Source organism: Diabrotica virgifera, chromosome 3 (genome assembly GCF_917563875.1).
Source record: "Diabrotica virgifera virgifera chromosome 3, PGI_DIABVI_V3a".
Taxonomy (NCBI): domain Eukaryota; kingdom Metazoa; phylum Arthropoda; class Insecta; order Coleoptera; family Chrysomelidae; genus Diabrotica; species Diabrotica virgifera.
In genome coordinates, this window is record NC_065445.1 from 148,109,735 (window position 1) to 148,133,934 (window position 24,200).

General features: G+C 35.8%; 3 protein-coding genes across 3 annotated transcripts in view; 2 read left to right on the forward strand and 1 right to left on the reverse strand.

Annotated features, from left to right (window-relative positions):
• Positions 1 to 24,200, reverse strand: part of LOC114343993 (alpha-tocopherol transfer protein-like) — a 391,725-nt gene that overhangs the window by 71,082 nt on the left and 296,443 nt on the right. The gene's annotated exons all lie outside the window — the stretch shown is intronic.
• On the forward strand, positions 9,897 to 13,616 carry LOC126882583 (uncharacterized). The gene is made up of 4 exons (XM_050647556.1): positions 9,897 to 10,034; positions 10,500 to 11,490; positions 11,686 to 12,659; positions 12,738 to 13,616. The coding sequence occupies exons 1-4, from the start codon at positions 9,897 to 9,899 to the stop codon at positions 13,614 to 13,616; spliced, it is 2,982 nt and encodes a 993-aa protein (XP_050503513.1).
• On the forward strand, positions 21,769 to 23,031 carry LOC126882584 (uncharacterized). Its single transcript, XM_050647557.1, has one exon. The coding sequence runs from the start codon at positions 21,769 to 21,771 to the stop codon at positions 23,029 to 23,031; it is 1,263 nt and encodes a 420-aa protein (XP_050503514.1).

A 24,200-nucleotide genomic window follows, 5' to 3' on the forward strand; every position in this document is an offset into this window, starting at 1 on the left:
CACCGGCTGCGTACCCTCTCACATCTTGGCTTCCGAGAGGGCCCGTTTATTTTATCGTACTAGGGACAACGGTCCGACCGAGAGTGCAAGACGCGAGGAGAGAGCCACATCCATACGGATGTGGCAAATTGAATGGGAGGCAATTGCGGATGTGGCGCAGTGGACCAGATCACTTATACCGGACCTGAAGACGTGACTCGAATGTGGGCACCGGCGCTTGGACTATTTCCTGACGCAGGTGCTCCCGGTCACGGTTGTTTCCGTTCGTATCTCTTCGGGTTCAAGAAAGCAGCTACAGAAAACTGCCCTTACTGTGGTTTGGTCGACACCGTGTCACATACGTTGCTGGAATGTGCAAGATGGAGTGTTGATAGATTACAATTGGAGAGAAGGAATGGTGTTCGTTTTGACTCTGTGAGTGATATGATTGCGAAGATGTGTGAGGATGAATGTACGTGGGCAAGGACCCATGCGTTCGTGAGACAAACGCTCCAATCCAAGGAGACTGAAGGAAGACAAAGACAACAACGCCCATAAAAAAATATATGTGTATATGGGAATGTATGTGTATATAAGTGTATATATGTGGTATTTAAGTCGAGCTGTATATGTATATAAATGTAACACTGTAGATATTTAAATGAGACGTGAGGCGGATGCAGTGTCGCAGATATGCCCTCACCAGAGCGGATCCCGGCCTGCATTCCCAGATCACAAGTATGATTGGTTGAGAGGACGGAGGGTTTTTAGTGGGTAGGTTCTTGCCCCGGCGGGGATTGCGGTTCAGCGTACCACACGTGGTGGGCTGTGCAGCCATCTCAGCGGCGGCAAGGGAATCCCACATAACCAGGCACAAGACCGGTATCTTAAGAAGATTTCCCACCCACCTCTAAAAATATGAAAAAAAAATATGTAATATAATATTATATAATACATAATATATTATACATATAATATTATTTTATTTTTATATTACCTATATGTATTAGAAAAAATCGTTAAAAGTAGAAAATCTTGAAAAACCATAATCTCTTTAAAAAAAGTCGTACAACGTTATACAGTAGACCATTTTAAAGGTAATTGATTTCTATTCCTATTACGTGTACCATTGCATATACCTAAAATTACGTAGAAAAAAGTTACAGAACAATATTTGCGAAATAACAAGGAAAATTGCCCATAATTGCTGTGAGTGGCGAATTTTGAAAAATCATATTTCCAAAACTATAAATCCTAATTACCCCTACTAAACAACATTTTAAAGAAGAAATATGTAGATTTTTTTTCTGTAAAGCAATGTCTATACCTATATCCTCGTGGACAAAAGTTATGGGACAAAAATAAAATTTCTTTCTTTTGGGTTTCTTTGTGCTTCTTCTTTTAAATATATTTTTGTAAAAAAAAGTATCATTGACTTTAAACAGTGATATTTAGATAGGAAATTTAATCAGGAACAATTTTTATGTAGACAATTTTGTACCAAAAGTGCATAGAACTCACCCTAATGTAACCTGTGCCCAGGGACTAATTCACCCATTTCTCAAAAACGCACCCCTTTAAATTGTAGCACCCCGCGGTTTTTTCATATATAGATATCCATTGACCACATGAAATAATAAAATCCCGTTAACGTTGTAGTTCCTTTTAGCTATCTTATTTTGAATATAATCAATAGCCTAATAATAACCCAATAAAAGCATTGATTTTTATTAAATCTGTGTTTTTGACATCTCTTTTACGTTGATGGTATTCCCGGTTTACTTTTATGTGTTTATTTTGCACTCGAACAATTTTTTCAACGTGGCATCAGAAAAAGGCTATACTAAATTTACAATCAAGATGCAATAGGAGTAAACAAACTAAGACACGTTAAATGCTACTAGGAGCACCCCCAATCATAATTTAAAATGTATATACATTTTAAATCCCAAATCATGATTTCCAAACTTTATACATTGTACATTATGATCAGGGAGTGCTCCTAGTAGCATTTAACGTGTCTTGGTTTGTTTATTTCTACTGCATCTTGAATGTAAATTTAGTATTGTTTTAAATTTCTAACTTTTGTTTTCAAATTCTTTAGGGACATTTTTTCACCAAGCAGATGTTTAATTAAGTTATCTGCCATAATTCTACCGAGTCTGGGTATAAAATATTTGGCCCATAAGTGTTGTCTTTGCCAATTAATGTAGGAGTATGAATTTTAGGCCTAGTTTTTTCTTCTCAATGAGAAATTTCCTGCTTCGTATCATCATAAATGTCGACATTAACTTCAAAAACCTCATTCAAATCTTCTTGATCATCGAAATTAATTGGTTCCTGAATATTATCTTCAGCCAAGACTTCCTACATAAACTTTTCTAAATATTCTTGTTCCTTTTCCAAGAATACATAGTATTTTTTACAAACTATTTTTAAATAAAAAATACTACACTTACCTTTTAAAATGTTACAAAAACCCGAATATAAAAGTAATCTTCGCCCCACAAACTTCGCACAAATACTCGCACGCGGACTCTCACTCCGCATACTGACCGGACAATCTAACGTTTCGTGGGCAAACTTTATGAATAATAACTAATAATCCGGTCAACTTAGACATCAAAATGCTTGGAAAATAACAAAAATTGCCGGAGAGCCAAATTTTGGTGGAGAGCTAGGGTATACCATAACAAATAAAGTTTAAAAAGTCCCCATAGATCCCATGTGTGCGTCAAAAGTTATTCGGGGTCAAAGGTCAAAATTTGAGATTTTTTGGATTTTTTTCGAAAACGGTAAGTTTTATCAAAAAAAAACCTTAAACCAAAGTTGTAGATCTTAAAATTCTCTACAAAAATAGTCCTTACTATTTTTTTCCTAAGAGTTGCCATTCCTGAGATATCGCGATTCAAAGAGTCACATTATACATGATATGCACACGTTTCCACACCACCTGTGAGGTAGTGTACTCGGCGCGTTTTTTTTACCGTGGTTTCCCCTGTAGGTCTACTCCACTAACTGTTTTGACAATTTTAGGATAATTTAAGGAAACAATACTGGTCAAGTTCTAGATATTACCTTATTATTGATATTGATTATTGATATTGCTATTGATTATTAGGTTAGCCATTGTTTTGATTTCTTTAGATATTTTAATCAGGTTCATATTCTTGAAAGTCTACCTCAACAGTCAAGTCTTCTTCGATTTCTTCTTCTTCCTCTTCCTCTTGCTGGATGTTCAAAAATTGTTCAAATATGACTGAGTCATTGGTCTCTTCATTAAAATCACAGGAGTCTTCCTCTGTTGTACTAAACTGGACATTTGAGCAAGACTGACCTTGGCAGTTGGTACACACTAGAGAACACAGCAACCCGACTTTTTTACATCCACATTTGGCACTACAACCTTTTTTGCAATTGCAAAAAATAGTGCTAAGGAGTTTTTATGGAGCAGGTGGGAGTAAGGTTTTAATCGGTTTCAGAGTATTATCTATTAATTTCCAACCCCAGTCTTCTGGATTCATTTCATTGCCTAGCCATGTTTGAACTTGATAATATACTCGATACAAATGTTGAAAAGCAGATGCTGATGTTGGAGGAAGACATGATAGTTGTACTTGTTTCTTGTTTCACGTATGTTTTACAAACGTTAAGTATCGGTATTTATCAAGACAAATAATTTTTTTTGGAGCTCCATAAACGTGTGCATATCATGTATAATGTGACTCTTTGAATCGCGATATCTCAGGAATGACAACCCTTAGGAAAAAATATAAAGACTATTTTTGTAGAGAATTTTAAGATCTACAACTTTGGTTAAAGGTTTATTTTTGATAAAACTTACCGTTTTCGAAAAAAATTCAAAAAATCTCAAATTTTGACCTTTGACCCCGAATAACTTTTGACGCACACATGGGATCGATGGGGACATTCTAAACTTTATTTGTTATGGTATACCCTAGCTCTCCACCAAAATTTGGCTCTCCGGCAATTTTTGTTATTTGAAATGTCTATATAGACCGGGTTATAATGCAAATCAACAAAATTTAGGAGACTACTAGCACGCACTTAGGCGTTCGACTACGAATTAGGGAGTTATGGTCAAATTTTTAAAAGTGCGGAGTGAGAGTCCGCGCGCGAGCTCTGGAAGGTTAAAGAAAGAAAAAAAAAATACTACCACAACACTGTAAATATCTGGCACATAATATCGGTTGGCCATTATTTATTTGCCAGTTTCGTAAACGGTTTGCCATCTTGCATGTATTATTGAAGATTTTTGGTAGGAGTTCCAAGTAGTCTTCTTCCACAAATTCTACAATTTCGTTATGAATGTTATTGTATTGCTCATGTGTTTTAGTTTTTAAAGTAATACCATTGTTTATATAGTAATAGTTGGTCAACGCAACGAATAAATTTGTTTGAATTCTAATTTAGACAGTCATCAGATGTCACCACCATTTCTGCCAGGATCGCAACGTCACGCGTACCTATAATAAATCCAAAATGCACAGACACCAAATTGGATACGATCCTATTCATAACAGATCGACTCGCATACATAATAAGAGGCAACAGTAGCAGTAGCGATCAACAAGTAACAACAAACGCGGTCCAAGATTGCGGCTGTAATTTTGAAAATTTTGTCGAGATATTTGGCACACATAATCGTAATATAATAAAGAATTGCGGTACAGAGCCCAATTTAAGAAATATGTTAGTATGTGGAAATTATTCATTTTTTTAACGTGTTTATGTCATGCAAGGCAGTCAGCGGGGGAGGACCCTTTACAATCTACGCTGACTGCCCTTATTTTATATTATTTATTATGTTTTATCGATCTATTTATTTAATTATCAATTTTATTTATATAACATTTTACCGTTTTTATTCTAATCTTATTTAACTGTGGTGCATGTCTCAAGAGGCATTCAGTAGTGGACTTTTACCTTCTACTCAGGTTGAGTGCCTCTTGTGTCTCTCGTTTTGTTTCTGTTCTGATTTATGTTTTCCTTGTTCTACCCGTGTCCGTCCTGCGGCAGCTGGCAGGGGAGGACCTTTTACATCCAACTTACGCCAACTGCGTCCTTGTTTTAAGTCTGAGATTTTTAATGAACGTGTGTATTGAATGAATGAATTGATGAAAGTAAGAATGTTTGGCGTTGCTCGTAATTACCAACTGGTTCTGTTTTGCTAGTTCCATCGTGATAGGGGGCATCCCGGTCGCCCCACCCGCGGGAGGGTTGCGCTGGACGGTCGCTTCACCGGCCGGTCTGGCGTGAGACTCTTGCGGGGCGGAGGCTAGGAGGCCGCCAAACTCATGGAATGCACGCGAAGAGTGCCGGAGGGGAGTTAAGTGTACGGTCGGCGGGTCAGATATGCACGCTAAGTGCGGTTCCAGACCCGTCGGCTGGAGAAAGAGGGGGTGAGTTTAGTCGGTAGGAGGCCTCGGCCCGCGGTGAAGCGTGCCGGACTAAATCCGACACACCTGGGACACCTTCCCATAGGGTATTTTGAAGATTCTCACCTCCCAAAAAAAAAGTATGTGGAAATTACTCTATAACTAAATAAAATATTGCAAAAAGGAGCCTGCACCGCCGTTAAGAAAAACAAAAAAATTCACTTTCTTCAAATAAAATTTTTTATCCCATGCCTAGATTTTGTGTCACATTAGATCTACTAAAAATGGATTTTCTATAACAAGAAATCGAAAGTGACTGACTGGGCAACATTTACCTATGAGTATAAAAATATTCGTGCCTATGAGTATAAAAAATATTGTTTTTGATAGTATAATGTCACTGTCAGTGTCGAATTGCCGACGCACTGTTGCCTTACTGTTGAAAGTTCGCAGAACTTTCGAAAAACAAAAATATTGATGACGCGCTACTGTTTGCTCTTAAGAAAAATTAATATATGGAAAAATATATTTAAAAATTGAATTAATGAGGTCATGCTATTATATGCATAATGTAGCGTAGCATGACATCGTTAATTTAATTTGTAAATATATCCTTCCATACATATATTTTTCTTAATATGTATGCGAGTTGGTGTGTTATGAATAGGATCGTATTCAACTGGGTGTTTATGCATTTTGGATTTATCGTAGTTACGCGTGACGTTGCGACCCTGACAGAAATGGTGGTGGCATCTGATGACTGTCTCAATTAGAATCAAACAAATTTATTCGCTGCGTTGGCCAAAATATAAACAATGGTAATACCTAGTAGATTCTAAGGCAATGTATGCTTTTAAGTTGGAGTATTTACAATCTTATCAAGAGTTACGTTTTGATAATTGTCACCATATTACGTTGAAACATCTTCTTTTGAGTTTAAAATGGATAAAAAAATACAACTACTATGTATTATGATACATATATTACAAAAACTTATATTTACTAACAATATAACATAACAATTTTTTATCCTAACCGTATAACATATCTTTTATCCAAAAATATTATTTTTATCTCATTTCCCACACAATTCCTTAAATCTACAACACCAAATACAAATAATGTTTAATGTTTAAAATTTTCATTGTATAATTGGTTTATAATATTAAAAATAAAATGAAACTTAGTAAAAAATATGAGCTAAAGTGTAAGTAAGCATTTGAACATAGTTGGTCAAAATGAAGGTAACAAAAAGGTAAATTATTCATACATCTATTCGCTCCGTCCATCACTGACACTTAGCGTAGTCGCCTGACATTTTTGGGGACCAGTAAGCGACATATTTGTCATATTTGTTAATATGTAATATTCATTTACCAATTTTGATAAAATTTGTTATACAAACAATAAGTGTGTTCGCTGAGACAGTCATAGACTACTCGACGGCAAGTGGAGCATGCGCACTTTAAAAAATTTAAATAATACCGTTGATAGATAAATACAGATCCAGAACGATTTCTCAAGACCCTTAGTAGATGATCTAAACGGGTGTCACTACAGATATAGGGAATTCTGTGTGTTAGAGAGAGAGGTATGTGATGTCACAGCTGATATAGGAAAGTATGTGTGTTAGAGAGAGAAACATGGTATCTCTGCTGCTATTGGTCCGATTTAAACGTACGACGGCTCGTTGGAATGGGCGGGAGATAACGAATACAAAAAAACATGGCGGCATAGTGTCAAAAGGGCGCTTTCCGATGTGACGACGTCCGATGGGGCGCGTTCCGGCGTTCTAGCGCTGATCGATCGGTGCGCGATACCAGATGTGCGATCGGTACCTTAATTTTTCGCGGAACGCGAAGCAGATGCGCGGTCGGTACCTTTGTCGCGGATCTCGTAGATACGAAGCGCGCGGTAATTTTGGAATTTAAATAAAACAACAACATAATGCAATTTTTTAAAAGAACTTAAAAGGAACACAGCGGCGCAGCGGTGCGCGATACCAGATGTGCGATCGGTACCTTAATTTTTCGCGGAACGCGAAGCAGATGCGCGGTCGGTACCTTAAGTTTTTCGCGGATCTCGTAGATACGAAGCGCGCGGCTGGTAATTGTGGAATTTAAATAAAATAAAAAAACATAATGCAATTTTTTTATTAAAAGAACTAAAAAGGAACACAGCACGTCAACGCGTCACGTAAAAACGTCACATCAAAACGTCACGTAGGCTTGTGAAATGTCACGTGAAAACGTCACGTCAAAGCACGTCACGTAAAACGTCACGTCAAAGCACGTGAAAACGTCACGTCAAAGCACGTCACGTAAAACGTCACGTCAATGCACGTCACGTAAAACGTCACGTCAAAGCACGTAAAAACGTCACGTCAAAACGTCACGTGGGCTCGTGAAATGTCGCGTAGGCCTTATTGTCATGGGGAACTCAGTCGCAAGAACTTATTGTCACAGCGCGACGTGAGGTAGTAACATCATGTCTTTGAATGAGTATAGACGTAAATTAGCAGAATTTAGAGAAAAACTGACACAGTTAAGAAGTCAGGTTTTATTTTATGAGGATAAAAATAAGGTTATAAAACAAATAGAGAACCTAACACTGGGAAGCAGCATAGACTGGACACCTAAGGAATTTAGCCAGCAGCTGCGACAAGAATATTCAAGTGCTGCGGATTACTTATTTAGGGAAACTCCAACAAGGCGAATTCATCCAATTACTATTAATGATGTTATCGACGCCGGCGCCAACAACGATGAACAAAGAAAGCATGAAAAGTGAAATAGATAATGTTTTTGCAATGACTTGTATAATATTAGCTTCAGTGTTTATTTTAATTATAAAGATTATATTTAAAATTGTTAAGAGAAAATTTGAATCATCATGTAATATAAGACTTGATCAATAAATAAGGCGTTTAAATAAAAAACCCATAACTCTAAAAAATATTTAGTTGAAAATAATGAAAATAAATGTTAGCAGATAATTTACATATCGCATAGGAAATAGCGGTTGAGGGTCTAATCGCATTACTATGCAATTTTCGTTATCATACCCACATTTTGTTATTGAGTTATATTTCTTATCATGTGCATAGAAAATGTTGGAATTTTTAAAACCAATGACAATGATAAAACTGAATATAATTTTGCACACGCACACTTTCTACAACACGTCATAGGGTGGGGCACGCAACCTTATAAATTTCAAAATCCACCTCAGGACGGTCTATTCCATAGTCTATTCCTTACTGTTAGTGCTCGTTGTGGTTCAACTAGTTTTGCAAGGTAAGTGTTCTCTTAATTATTTTTTGTTAAATATTTTTTATTTTTCTTGTTTGATTTTGAATAAAACTTAATGTTTTCTGCTCTGCTATTTATAAAATCTCTTCATTCCAGCTGAGATTTATTATTTCAACATTAAATAATTATCTAATTGTCGACATTTTGAATGACATTTATTTTTTATTTTCTCGTAATTATTCGTTGTTAAAATCTTTTCGGTTTTTCAAGTTTTTGGTTAGCTATTTATAAAATTCCTTCATTCCAGATGAGATTTATTATTTTAGCACCTGATTGTCTACAAGACCTCATGTCAGCATGACAATTATTTTTTATTTTCTCGTAATTATTCTTTGTTAAATCTGTTCGGTTTTTTCAAGTTTTTGGTCAGCTATTTATAAAATTCCTTCATTTCAGATGAGATTTATTATTTTAGCACCTGATTGTCTACAAAAAAGACATGCTAGCATGACAATTATTTTTTTATTTTCTCGTAATTATTCGTTGTTAAATCTGTTCGGTTTTTTGGTTAGCTATTTATAAAATTCCTTTATTCCAGATGAGATTTATTATTTTAGCACCTGATTGTCTACTCATGCCAGCATGGCAATTATTCTTTTTTATTTTCTCGTAATTATTCTTTGTTAAATCTGTTCTGTTTTTCTTTGATTTTTTTAATTAATGTTTTCTACTCTGCTATTTATCCCTTTATTCCAGATGATAGTTATTATTTCGACATCTGATTGTCTACAAACAAAAAAGACTTAATGTTAGCATGCTGAATGTCAATTATTCGTCATTCTTCGTAATTATTCTTTGTTAAATCTTTTCGTGTTTTGATTTTGAATACAACTCAATGTTTTTTGCTTGGTTATTTATATCACTCCTTCATTTCAGATGGATTTATCAAAAATTAATGCCTCATCTGTCGTAGCGAGGAAACCCGTGAAGAAACTCAAAGAATTACCGATCGACATTCCAGTACCCATTACGGGAGCCAAAATTGTGAAGACAAAGTTTGGGCAAGCTGTTCTGTTAGATTTGGGGGAAGAGGTGGTGTTTCTACCGCCTAGAGTCACAGATACCTACAGCCCCGTCATTGAGGAGTTTTCGAGCGGGAAGTATTCGATAGTTTATCACGGCCTGGTGGACTGCGGCCAACAGTACCAGCCCATGACATCATTTAAAATTATCTAAGCGAAAATACTGAAAGAGAGAGGTAAGCAATATGGATATTGTTAAACAATGTAAAAATTTACTGTTATTCATCAAAAGAATCAGAAAGATAGTTTTTGATAAATTCACAGCTAAAGACAAAGAAATTTGGGTGAAACGCTTAACGAAACAAATCAAAACTTGTAATAAAGTAATAAAAAAACGCACTTTGCCTATAGGTACAATTAGAAAACTGCAAACGCATGTAGGACATTTTAAACATTTTAAACAGATTATTTTCAATAGACATGTCGGTATGGGGCTAGACAACAAACTAAAACATAGAGTTAAATGGGAAAATGTAGTTTCCGCGTTTAAAAGTCGAATTAAAACTGGAGTTATAGTTAATTTATGGCATAAGGACTTAGCACATTTCCTAAATGATTGTTATATTATTTTTAAAAATAAAATCAGAAAAATTTTAAAAGCAGATAAAGTTGTTAAAGTTAATGTTTGTTTTTGTGGAGAATTTATTAAAAAATCGGGGGAGGAGGAAATTGTAAATTTTAAATATTTTAATACAAAAAATGCTGTACTAGACGTATCTACCGATACAGAGCGGTGGTTTTTTGAGAATGTTAAAGATAAAATAAATCTTAAATTATCCGAGTTTCAGGAAAGGGACTCCGGTTTTGCATTAAATAGAATTGTATCTTTAGAAGTAAATATTAATCGATATGAAATTGGAAATGGTTCCTCGTATATTAAACTTCCTGAGAGTATTCAAAAAAAGCGTGCTTGTATTAATGTAAAAAATTCTGATCAAGCATGTTTTTATTGGGCAATAGTTAGTGCCCTCTATCCAGCTAAAGCACATAAAGAACTCCCATCCTCATACCCATGGTACAGTACAGTACTAAAAACAGAAGACCTAGAGGCACCAATGCCGTTACATCAAATTTCAAAATTTGAAAAATTAAATAATATATCAGTCAATGTATTTGCTTTAGAATTAATAGAAAATAATGAAAAGTCATTTTTCACAGTATATCCAGCTAGATTAACTAAAACAGTCGTTGCCAAACATGTAAATCTTCTTTTAATTCAGAATCACTATTTTCCTAAATTAAACGATTATGAAGCACCTCCAGTGGATAATGATAATTCAGAAATTAAGTACCACTACTGCCACATTACGGATATGTCTAAATTAGTTGCTGGTCAATTAAATAAAAGAAAGGCCAAATTATTTCTTTGCAATAGATGCTTAAATTATTTTTCAACTGAAGGGAAATTGTCGGAACATGAAAAAATGTGTGCAGATATGAATAATTGTAAAATGTCTTTTCCTAAATATGATGCTGTTAGTTTTAAAAATTATACTTATAAACAAACAACGCCATTTGTCATATATGCAGATTTTGAGTGCATGTTAGAAAAAGTTACAGACCTCCAAACATCCTGTTGTACTAAAAAATATCAAAAACATATTCCGTATAGTGCTGGATACTATGTAAAATGTAGCTATGATGAAAAGTTGTCTTTTTTTAAGAGTTATAGAGGCATTGACTGCATGGAGTGGTTTGCTAATGAATTACCAAATTTAGCTCAAAGTATTCATTCGAAAATTAAGAAAATTATACCAATGCAGGAAAACCCGAGTACCAGTAAAGCCACAAGGTGTCACATATGCGAAAAATGTTTTTCTCCTACAGATATCATTGTTAAAGACCACGACCATTTTACGGGGGAGTTCAGAAATTTCGCCCACCAAGCCTGTAATTTAAATTTCAAAAAATTGTTTGTCGTCCCAGTTATTTTTCACAATATGAGTGGCTACGACAGTCATTTTATAATTTCAGAGTTAAGCAAAAAAGGAGATATTAGTCTACTTCCAGTCAATAAAGAAAAATACATTTCATTTACACTTAACGATGCTGTTACTAATATAAAATTTCGATTTATTGATTCATTAAGATTTTTAGGAGCCTCTTTAGATGAATTGGTCTCAACATTAAATAAAAATGACTTTAAAATTTGCAAGCGAGAATTTAGCAGGTTAAGTGACGATGAATTTAAATTAATAACTAAAAAAGGGGTATTTTGCTATGATTTTATTGATTCTTGGGAAAAATTAAACATTACCGATTTACCTCCAATAGAGGCATTTTATAATAAGCTAAACGATACGAATCTTACAGATGAGAAGTATGCTCATGCTAAAATAGTTTGGGATACCTTTAACATTGAAAATTTAGGTCAATATTCAGATTTGTACTTAAAAACCGATATTGTGCTTTTAGCAGATGTTTTTGAAACTTTCCGCAAAAAATGTTTTATAACTTATGGGTTAGATCCAGCCTGGTACTACACAATGCCCGGTTATTCTTGGGATTGTATGTTGAAATACGTGGGGTGTAACCTCGAGTTATTGCGTGACGTTGACATGATACTATTTATGGAGAAAGCAATTCGTGGAGGAATTTCAGTATGTAGCGGTAGAATGTCGGAGGCCAATAATAAGTACATGTCTAATTATGACCCCGCACAGCCCTCAAAATACTTAATGTATTTTGATGTCAATAATTTATATGGGTGGGCTATGGGAGAACCCTTACCCTACGGAGGGTTCGAATGGATGGATGCCAAAGACATTGATGTTATGTCTGTACCTGATGACTCTCCCGTAGGGTACATGTTACAAGTTGACTTGGACTATCCTCGCCAATTACATGATCTGCACTCAGATTTTCCATTCGCTGCCGAACACCGCAAAGCTTTGGGTTCAAATCATACTAAACTAATGACAACACTTTATAATAAAAAAGAATATATCGTTCATTATAGAAATTTAAAACAAATGCTGGCTAATGGGTTAGTTTTAAAAAAGATTCATAAAATTTTGAAATTTAAGCAGTCTGCGTGGCTGCGACCCTACATAGAATTAAATACTCGACTTAGAGCTGCAGCTACGAACGATTTTGGAAGAAATTTATACAAATTGGCCAATAATAGTGTATTTGGAAAGACTATGGAGAATATAAGGAAACATAGAATAGTAAAACTAGTCAGATCATGGAATGGGCGATATGGTGCTAAAAATTTAATTTCTAGTGCCAGGTTTCATAGCAGAAAGATATTTAATGAAAATTTAGTAGCTATAGAACTGATTAAATCAGATCTAGTTTTTAATAAACCCTTATACATTGGCATGACTGTTTTAGATATATCAAAATTATGTATGTACCAATTTCATTACGACTATATGCTTCCAAAATTGGGCGCAGATAAATGTAATTTAATGTATATGGATACCGATAGCTTTATTTATGAACTGTACTGTCATGATGCATATGAGGAAGTAATAAAACAAGATCTATCAAAATTTGATACATCCGATTACGCTGTAGATAATATCTATAATATTCCTCGCGTAAATAAAAAAGTTTTAGGAGTAATGAAAGATGAAAATAAAGGAGAAATTATGACAAAATTTGTGGGATTACGATCAAAAATGTATACTTTTAAAGTTCAATCTGGTCGAATCACTAAAAAAGCAAAAGGGACTAAATATAATATAGTAAAAAATGTTATAAAATTCGATGATTATGTAAACTGTTTAAATGATTTTAAGGAACAAACTGCTACTCAACACTCCATTCGGTCATATAGCCATAACGTCTATAGTATAGAACAAACAAAAATTGCGCTAAGTCCTTATGACGATAAAAGATATTTAATTCCAAATAGTTTTAGAACCCTACCATTGGGGCATTACAGTATTTTAGAATAGATTTTTTTTTGTAGATGAATGTTCCATCATTGACCGACCTGTCTATCAAAAAAATCTGTGAAACAACAGTATCAGCATCATATTTCATCGAGCAGTCCCCCTTGCCGTGGACATTAACAAAAATAATATTAAAAAAATTTCCTTTATATAAATGGGAAACGATGATAAGCAGTGCTAAAAATGATCCTATTCCTTCATATAAAGGAATAGAATTTATTGCTTGCTCTAAACACATACCGTCACATTTAAGAAATGTCGTATTAGGAAAGTCAGATTGGGGGAGTATATTTGAAGATGAACACTCCAGTTATTGTGTATGGGCTAATGGATATTATCTTAAGCAGCATCGCCTAAACGTATGTAAATCATGTTTTTTTGCATTCAAAAATGCTCATGAGACCTTAAATAAATTTTTACTGGTGCGTTACGACCATACTCACGAAGTTTATGATGCTGATGATATCGTTGAATGCGTATATCAGCAACCATATTATTGGTGCAATAGTTGCTTTACTCAAGTTTTATTCGATTTAAAAGATTACGAGTCTTGCGTTAATGCATTACATGAAATGCCTAGAAATAACAGGTTTGATGATTCTGAACCAGAAGTCTGAAGTAGGCAGTAATATTGATTCTTTTTTAAGGAACAAACTGCTACTCAACACTCCATTCGGTCATATAGCCATAACGTCTATAGTATAGAACAAACAAAAATTGCGCTAAGTCCTTATGACGATAAAAGATATTTAATTCCAAATAGTTTTAGAACCCTACCATTGGGACATTACAGTATTTTAGAATAGATTTTTATTGCAGAAGAACGTTGAAATGTCTCACAGATGTGTTACACCAGACCTATGGACTCCCGCTAATCTGCAACAAATAGCAGCCAATAAAATTTATTGGGATGTAGTTGATGCTAATACAAAGACATTTACGCTTCCAAGTGGAGAGCAACATCCTCTCCCTCAAGATGTGATTGGTATTGAACGATGGTACAGCAAGCAAGGATGTACCGCGAATTTTAAGATTCCCAAGCAAATACGATTCAGTTTAAACGTAAATTGTATAAGAGAATTAAAACTACAAATTGTGAAGAACTGTGAAAAAGTGATGTCATGCGGGTGTCGAAGATGCGGGGCTCCCTATGGATTCCCCCCAATTTACAAAAAATAGCGAATACAATCCTAAGTAAATTGTCTAAGAGAATTAAAACTACAAATTGCAAATATTTAAAAATTGATTTTTGAGACGAATTATGTTCATAAGCTACTATCTCTCTTTTGTACTAAACGCATAACAATATCCACTTGCTATCTCTCTCTTTCTTGTATATATATTGTAAAATAGTGTGTAATATATATATTATGGTAAAATAAAAACTCTAAATTGGTATTTTTTTTTTTTTTTATTTATTCAAATCATTAATTACCCTAATTTTATAAAAATAAATGAACTCCCTAAGAGCATTGTTTGTCATATCATCTGACATTATAGAACAAAAAGCATACAATATTTGCAAGGGGTTTAAACTATCTGCAGCATTTTTACAAAAATCTAAAACATTATAATAATATTCACAAAAGTTCAAATTTTCTAACAACTGCATACAAGGCGATAGCACACTAGTGTTAAGTTCAACAATTTGCTTCACTTCTTCTTCATCCATATAGTACTCCACACCATGCTTCTTAACAATAATGAATTTACAATCATCGTAAACTATCGGGGTAACAGTGCAGTATTCTTCGCATGGAAAAGTTGGGTGCATGAGGTCATCAGTTGATTGGAAAAAATCAATTAGTTGTTGTGTAATGATTGAAATAAAGGAATACCATTCGTATGCGCTGAGTGATATTCTGGTTGGTTTATATTGCTGAGATAAAATCACTGCAGGCGAAAATGATCTTGCAGGGCTTATACCACATTGTACTTCATAGCCCGATAACGTGTATTTTGTTGCAAGCAGGTAGAAAACTTCTGATTTGGCGGCAGCCTCATAATTTTCCAAAGCTCTATCTAATTCTTGATTATAGTCTTCGTTGCTAGGCATATCGATGCTAAATTCACAACCACCTGAGGAATACCCACTATCTTGAGAGCCACCTGAAGAATACCCACTATCTTGAGAGCTCATGTTCACTTGTACTGACATTGATACTGAAGCATGAGTTCTTTTATATTCCCCTACTCCTTGTGGTAAAAACAACCTCTTTGCAAAAAATGTATTGCTACGCGGCGGATTAAAAGATAGATCCTCCTAAACTACGTCATTAACGTTAATCCAGCTGTTATGTTTGCTGTCCATACCGAGCCATTTCACATACATCTTATTGCCTTTTCGTCTAAGTACTTTTTCAACCAAGTAAATGTCAGGGTTTAATGTTTTCTGTAATTCTTCTTCGTAAAACCCCCCGCTAATCGGTATACCTTGCATGTCTTCAAGCAAATACGTTATAGGATTTGTTATCTTAACTTTTACAATTTTAAATAATTCCGTCGTCCAATTGGGCGTGTAGGCCTTTTCAAATAAATGTTTTGTCTTTGAGACACGCACAATGTCACCAATTTTATATTTTCTTGGACCAGCAATTTTTAAATGACTATAACTCTTGTTTAAAATAGCTTTTTCGTTGGATTTGTTGACCTGAGATGGTGTGTATCCCGTTTTACTGTGCCTTGTATTGTTGTATTCCTCGGTAATTACAGGTAGAGCTTCTAACCATTTGTATGATCCATGTAAACTGAAATACTTGTACAACTTTGCTTTTAACGTTCTAATGACTCTTTCACAAATGGCGGCTTTTTTAATCGTGTAGGTGCTGTAATGATTAATTTCGTGTTTTTTCATTAAATTTTGAAATTTTCTGTTATAAAATTCTGTTCCCTGATCGGATTGGAGGTTCTTCGGAAGTCGTCGAGTATGGGCGAGAATATCCGAAAATGCTTGAGTAATTTCCTCGCCAGTCTTGGTCTTTAGAGGGCGTGTCCAAACATATTTTGAAAAACAATCAATTACGACTAGTATTAGTTTAAAATTTTTATTTTGGTGTGCGTAAGGACGCATTTCGGCCAAATCCATTTGCCACAAGTCATCGATTCCTTTGATTATTGTTCGTCGACGAGGATAGATTTTTCGTGCTGGTTTATGCAATTCGTTCACCACCTGTTCCTTTTCTGTAGACATTTTCTTATTAACGACCAGCATCTACATCTACAACATGTGTGCGCAATAGATCAATATTACGTACTATATCCTGTAATGTTTGCTCCACTTGTTTTAACCTCTGTTCCATCTTCATATCGTGCATCGTATGGTTTGCAAGTGTTTCTGCAGCTTCTTTTATGCTTTTATCCGCATCCTTTTTTAGTGTATTCACATCATCTTTGATTATTTTTTTCAATTTTTGCTCGAGAAGTGGAACTGTGGTTTTATGAAGCTCTTCTCTTACTTGATTTAGTTCGATCGCTAAATGTGGAACTGTGGTTTTATGAATTTCTTTTTGTACTTCGTTTAGTCCGACGGCTAAATCCTGTATATCATTAGTTTTTTGTTGCAACAACTTATTTATATTGTTCTCCGTATCCTTTTTTAGTGTATTCATAGCATCTGCGATTATTTTTTGTAGCTTTTGCTCGAGCAGTGGAACTTCTTTTCTTACTTCGTTTAGTCCGATTGTTAAATCTTTTATATTAATGGATTTTTGATCTAATATCGCATCATGGGCTTTAATTATTGGAAAGTATACGCTACGCATCTCATTTATTAGATTATCAACGTATTTTTTCGTTGCAGCATCACTATATTCTGATGGGTCCTTAACATTACAAATTTTCACATTTTCGGCATTAATGTTTCCGGCAGGAGTATGTGGAAATGTAACTCGTACTGCCTTTTGGGTGATACTGTTACGAGAGTGATGACCGAATTTGTCGACACTCATAATGGAAATGATGCCATCATTCTCAGTTACTCTATTATATTGGCTTCTTTTAGTTCATTGATGATAGCCACGATTTCGTTGTCGTGAGATGTGTTGCCGGCGTCTTTCGAAGCCACCAAGAGTTTAAGACGATCAACTAACTCATTGACGTCATCCCAATAAATATACTCTAAGGGTGCAGCGTTGTATGTTAAACGAGAGTCATCCAACCCCGTTCCTTTGACCGTAGATGAAGATGCTGACCGAGCTGTTTTCGTTCTGTGGTCGAGTTCTTTTTGTGATCGAGTTGCATGCTTTTTCATTGTTGCATCAGATGGTTTGAATAGAGGTTTAATAATAGAATGATATTTTTCTCCGCTGGAACCTTTAAGGCGTCCTAAGGTATCCAGATGAATCTCTGTGTTAATCAGCAGTGTTTTATACTTTTGTAAATCCTCATCATTATACTGTTCTGGGTTTGGGTTGGCATAAAATAAAAGGTGATATAGGCCTGGCGTACCACTTAACCTACGTTCTTCAAAATCCCGTTCTCGAATTATTACTATGTCTCCATTGTCTTTGTCAAAGTTTATTCGACGTTTTCCCAATATCCAGCCACTAATACTATCGTAAAATGGACCATAGTTTTTATCGATTTTATCGTCTTTTATCAAATATTCTTTTATGTACTTGTGACTTATTGGAGGATAGTGGTCGATATATTCGTCTGTGGCGTCCATCGGAATCTCGTTAGAACCGGAGATTGGCTCTTGAATGTTTTCATCAGATGCCTCGGGTGCATCAAGAAATACATCCTCATCCTCCTCCTTTTTCACCTCTTCTTTTTTAACATGTCCAAACTTGTTAGTGATAGTATGATGTAACGTTTTTGATGATTGAGCAATATCCTTGAGAGGCTTCGAGATTGGTTTAAAAAGTTTATTTAGTGACTCATCTTGATCTGTTCTACCTAACTTCAATGCCAAATATTTTTTGCGAATTGATCTAGCCAATTCGGTAACTTTCTTCTTGCGAAGGGCAATGGCGACCGTATCATCTGGCATTTTGCTGGCGACTAAACAAACACCTTACAATTTTATATATTTATCAAATCCTTTGCGATATCGTCCATTGTTGAGAGCAAAATCTTTCATAATTACCACAGTACCATACCTATCTCTCCAACATTCTGAACACATTTTTTTAAATTCATCAAATGACATGTCTGGCGATACGTGTTCATCAAATATATGTTTCAAATTTATCTCGTCTTGCTTGAACAGCACAATCATGTTACAATTGTCTCTTATTAGCTGCTTAGGTATTTTTGAATATGTTTGGCATAAGTAAGCCGCATCGATATCTTTATGTCTGCACATGGAATAATACTCACGAATCTTGTGTTGGCCATCACATGCGACATCGTCAAATAAAAACACAGAGTTTGGTTGAGCTTTGTTGGGATCAATAATTTCTTCATTGTCTTTAAATGGAAAATACCCTACACCTTTGACTTGCGCTAATGCATCTCGCAATAGTTGGTATTTCGGTTGAAAGAGGGATTTTGAATAAACATAGACATTTTTAAACTTGACGCCATTTGGACTAAATAAAAGTGATAGCATGGCGTTAGTTTTTCCACATCCACTTGGACCACAAATAATGGCTCTGAATGAGTTTGGTAATAATTTTCCATGTTTACTGTTGGTTGCTTTCTGTACAATATCTAGATTATCAATTGGTAACGTCTGCTCTTGTTGAATGACTCTCATCGTGTGTTAAACATAGTAAAAATATGAACAATATATTACCAATGTCACCAAATGCATGACCATCAGTCCAATGTTGGTGTTCAAAGGGGAAGGTCTTTTGAACTCTCTAATTAATAAACTTCCAGTTGAGCTTCATATTCCTGGTTATCAGTATTGTGGACCTGGAACAAAACTAAAAAAACGTCTTGCACGCGGAGATCCGGGAATTAATCCTTTAGACGCAGCTTGTAAACAACACGATATCGCTTATTCGCATCATACATCTCTCGAAGAACGTCACAAGGCCGATAAAGAATTGGAAGATAGGGCTTGGGAGCGATTCAAGTCTAAGGACGCTAGCTTTGGCGAAAAAAGTGCTGCTTTACTTGTAACCGGTGGAATGAAAACGAAAAGAAAGTTGGGAATGGGATGTCCTCGTCGTCGTGGAAGAAAGGGACGTTATTCTTTCAATCGGGATGTGGTACCTAAAATTGCAAAGTCCATGAAGAGAGGAGCATCGTTAAGAGATACTGCTTTGACAGCTGTACGAATAGCAAAATCGGTAATTAAAAAACTTGGTGGACGAAAAACAGTTGATCTTCCACGAGTGTTGCCACTAAAATCTGGAGGTTTCCTACCCCTCATACCCCTATTTGCAGGTCTTTCTGCATTGGGGGCTTTAGCCGGTGGTGCAGCAGGGGTGGCGAAGACTGTGGTTGACGCAAAGAACGCCCAAAAGAAATTGGAAGAGGATATGCGCCATAATAAGGCGATGGAACACATCGGCTCAGGTCTGTACTTGCGTAAGAAACCAAGAGGCGGATTCGGTTTGTATCTGAAAAAAAACTTCCAATAAAGCTACCCAATCGTCCGCTGTACGACTTAGAGATTGCGCATTACGCGAAAACACTTAAAATCCCACATTTTCGAGGTGTTTTCATGAATGACACTCTGCCTAGACACGGTCCTCGAAAACGTGAATGCGCAATAGTTAATCTAGATGCATCATCACACAGCGGAACACATTGGGTAGCATATAGAAAGATAAACAACGACGTAGAGTATTTCGATTCATTTGGTAATTTGAAGCCGACCAAAGAACTTGTTAAATATCTAGGTACACATACAAAAATTTTCTATAATAACCATCAGTATCAAACCTACAATCAAATCATTTGTGGACATTTATGCCTAAAGTTTTTATATAATGGAGCATATTAAAGGCATGGAACTGCTTCTGGACCATATGTTTCACAAAAAACGTTTTGAAGGATTCAGTGAAGAAGAACTAAAATTAATACCGCTAGATTATATTATACGAACTGTAGAACCTATAGAATTGTTATATATATGGCATAAATTGCCTGGGGAATATCGACAAGAATTTAACCTGCAGATACTACTTCCCTGCTTCGTGCATTACAACAGACCTGATTGGAGGACTCATTGTGATGGCCCACCCGGTTCTCAAGCATCTTGTCATTTATGTAAACTTGCTTTAGAACAAATAAAAAAATGTGAATAAATTTGTTTTTTTACTGTATATAAACCTATTAATCTCTTGACTTGAATCAGTCATCATGTCGCAGTTGTTGAGAGTAAACAGCACGAATAACATATTCTCGTTTCAACCTCCCACACCGATCGTATTAGATCCGAAAAAAGATTACGAAATAGCTCTTCGATTTTTCCATTCTTACAACAGTATACCAAACATCGAAAATTGCAAGTTTTATTACTACGATGTCAATAACCGAGTGCAACATTTTGATTTCCCCGATGGATGTTATGAAATTATCGATATTGAGGAATACATACAAAAGAAATTGGGGGCTGCCAATACATCTAAACCTGACATGATATTTAGTCTAAAACCTAACCACAATACGTTGCAGTGCGAAATCTTCAGTCAATTTAAAATTTCATTTCAACCAAATGACAGTCTTGGTACAATATTAGGGTTTTCTCCCGTAATACTAAATCCTAGACAGACACATTCTTCAGATCTACCTGTTAGGATTATTAAAGTATCTAGCATACGCTTTGAATGCAACATTAGTACCGGAGCCTTTGACGGTAACAGACCTGCTCACACGCTCTACGAATTTGTCATACAATCAAATCCTGGGTACGCAATTGACGAAACCCCTCACAATTTGTTGTATTTACCTGTTGTGCCACAGCGTGAAATTACCAATATCACTGTGTTGGCTGTCGATCAAGAAGGACGACCTGTGAACTTTAGAGGAGAAGAGAGCACATTGGTGCTGGAACTTAGATCAAAAAGCAGATGGGATTAGTAATAGAACAATCTACCCAGAGAACGCCATTAGTTGTGCAACCATCTCAGCAGCAATATCTTAAACAATCTGCCTACAGAACACCATTAGTTGTGCAACCATCTAAGCAGCAACATCTTACGTCCGCAAACAAATTGTTTTTACAAACGTTGGGTTTTAAACTGAAAAAATGACTACAATGTATGGAAAGAGAGCGCGTTCAAACAACATCACAATGCCTCCAATATTTGATATTTATCGTAAGCCAATATTTGATGAATCGATTCGAAAGGCTGAATACCGAACTTATGCACCATTCATCAAATCATTCAACTGCAATGATATTGTCGAATTTAGCATTAATCAAGTTGACTCGTTTTTTGCAATGAGCGAAACCTTGTTATGCATTAAAGGATCACTCGAAATAACTGGAAATGGTGGCGTCAAACTAGCAAATAATGTGGGTGCCTTCCTTTTCGATTCGTGTACGTACAGCGAAAGCGCAAGGGAGATGGAAACAGTGCGGGATCCTGGCATCGTAAGTGCTGTACGTGCCATGACATGTTATACGCAAGAAGATTCTAATTATATGGTTATGGCTGGATGGAATTACCCTAAGGATCCAATTCTAAACGCTGCAGATCATTCATTCAGCATACAGATGCCTCTTAAGCATGTTTTCAACATTTTTAATGATTATCCATTGATTACGTGTGGTCGTCAAACAATAAGACTAGTTCGAGCTCGAAATGATAACGATTGCATAGTTATTACAGAAAAACAAAACGCTGACAAAACTACAACTGTTACAACCGCTAAGATTAACATTACCAATATTGAGCTTAGAGTGAAGCACATATTCCCCAATGATGATATTAAATTGGAACTCATGAAATCTATTCAACAAGATCAACCTATAGTTATTCCGTTTAGAAAGTGGGAATTACATGAATTACCTGCTATTACGAGAGGTGCCAGGCGTGAAGTTTGGGCTGTTAAAACTAGCACATCAGTTGAAAGACCTCGTTATGTTATTGTTTTCTTTCAAACCAACAAACGCGACAAGATTACAGCTGATCCTACTTTATTTGACAATGTCAACATCCAAAGTATTAGATTATCGTTAAATGGAGAATACTGGCCAAACGAGAGAATGCAATTGGATTTTAGCAAAACCGATTACAATGAAGCCTATTTTAACTATACCGAATTTTATCCTAGCTACATACATTCCCAACAAAAACGACCTCTACTCGATTTCTCAGCTTTTAAGAATCGTGCATTGTTCGTTATCGATTGTTCGAAACAAGAAGAAAGCATGAAAGCATCCACCGTTGACGTAAAACTCGATATTGAAGCGAATAACGGTTTTCCCGACAATACCAAGGCCTATTGTATTATTATTCACGACTGTGTAATGGAGTACTTCCCTCTCACCGAAATTGTAAAAAGTCTAAATTAGATGCATGAGGTGTCAGTAGTACACGAGCAATCATCATGAGAATAGCATTCGTAGATATTCAGGGATTCGTTGTGGATGGGTGGTTTGTTCCTAAAGAACTTTCCATTGAAATAGGTTATAAACGAAGTCATTACATCTTTTTGCCTCCGAAACCATTCAATGCGCTAAGTAATGTGGATAAGAAGACCGCATCATACGTGGAGAAGAATCTGCTAGGCATCCGGTACTCTGATGGAGAAGTTGAACTATCTGAAATAAATAAGATACTGCAAACCGAGTTGTTATATACAGCTGACTGTATCTACGTTCGAGGGAAACAAAAAGCAGAATATTTGGATAAGAAACGCCACGTTTTTGGAATTTTTCCTCATATTATTGATGTTTGCAAGTTCGATGGTACGCCTCGTGCTGCTGGAAATCTTGGTTTTACTGCAAACCCCCCATGTCATGCCGCTGGATTATTTTCATGTGCAGAAACAAATGTGAATCGCCTGCGTGACTGGTTTGTCAATAAAATAATGCCAATGTAATTTTTCTGTGTACAAAATAAATATTTTTTAAAGTTATGGGTTTTTTATTTAAACGCCTTATTTATTGATCAAGTCTTATATTACATGATGATTCAACCATGACAATAAGGCCTACGCGACATTTCACGAGCCCACGTGACGTTTTGACGTGACGTTTTTACGTGCTTTGACGTGACGTTTTACGTGACGTGCTTTGACGTGACGTTTTACGTGACGTGCTTTGACGTGACGTTTTCACGTGCTTTGACGTGACGTTTTACGTGACGTGCTTTGACGTGACGTTTTCACGTGCTTTGACGTGACGTTTTACGTGACGTGCTTTGACGTGACGTTTTCACGTGACATTTCACAAGCCTACGTGACGTTTTGATGTGACGTTTTTACGTGACGCGTTGACGTGCTGTGTTCCTTTTAAGTTCTTTTAATAAAAAAATTGCATTATGTTTTTTTATTTTATTTAAATTCCAAAATTACCAGCCGCGCGCTTCGTATCTACGAGATCCGCGAAAAACTTAAGGTACCGACCGCGCATCTGCTTCGCGTTCCGCGAAAAATTAAGGTACCGATCGCACATCTGGTATCGCGCACCGCTGCGCCGCTGTGTTCCTTTTAAGTTCTTTTAATAAAAAAATTGCATTA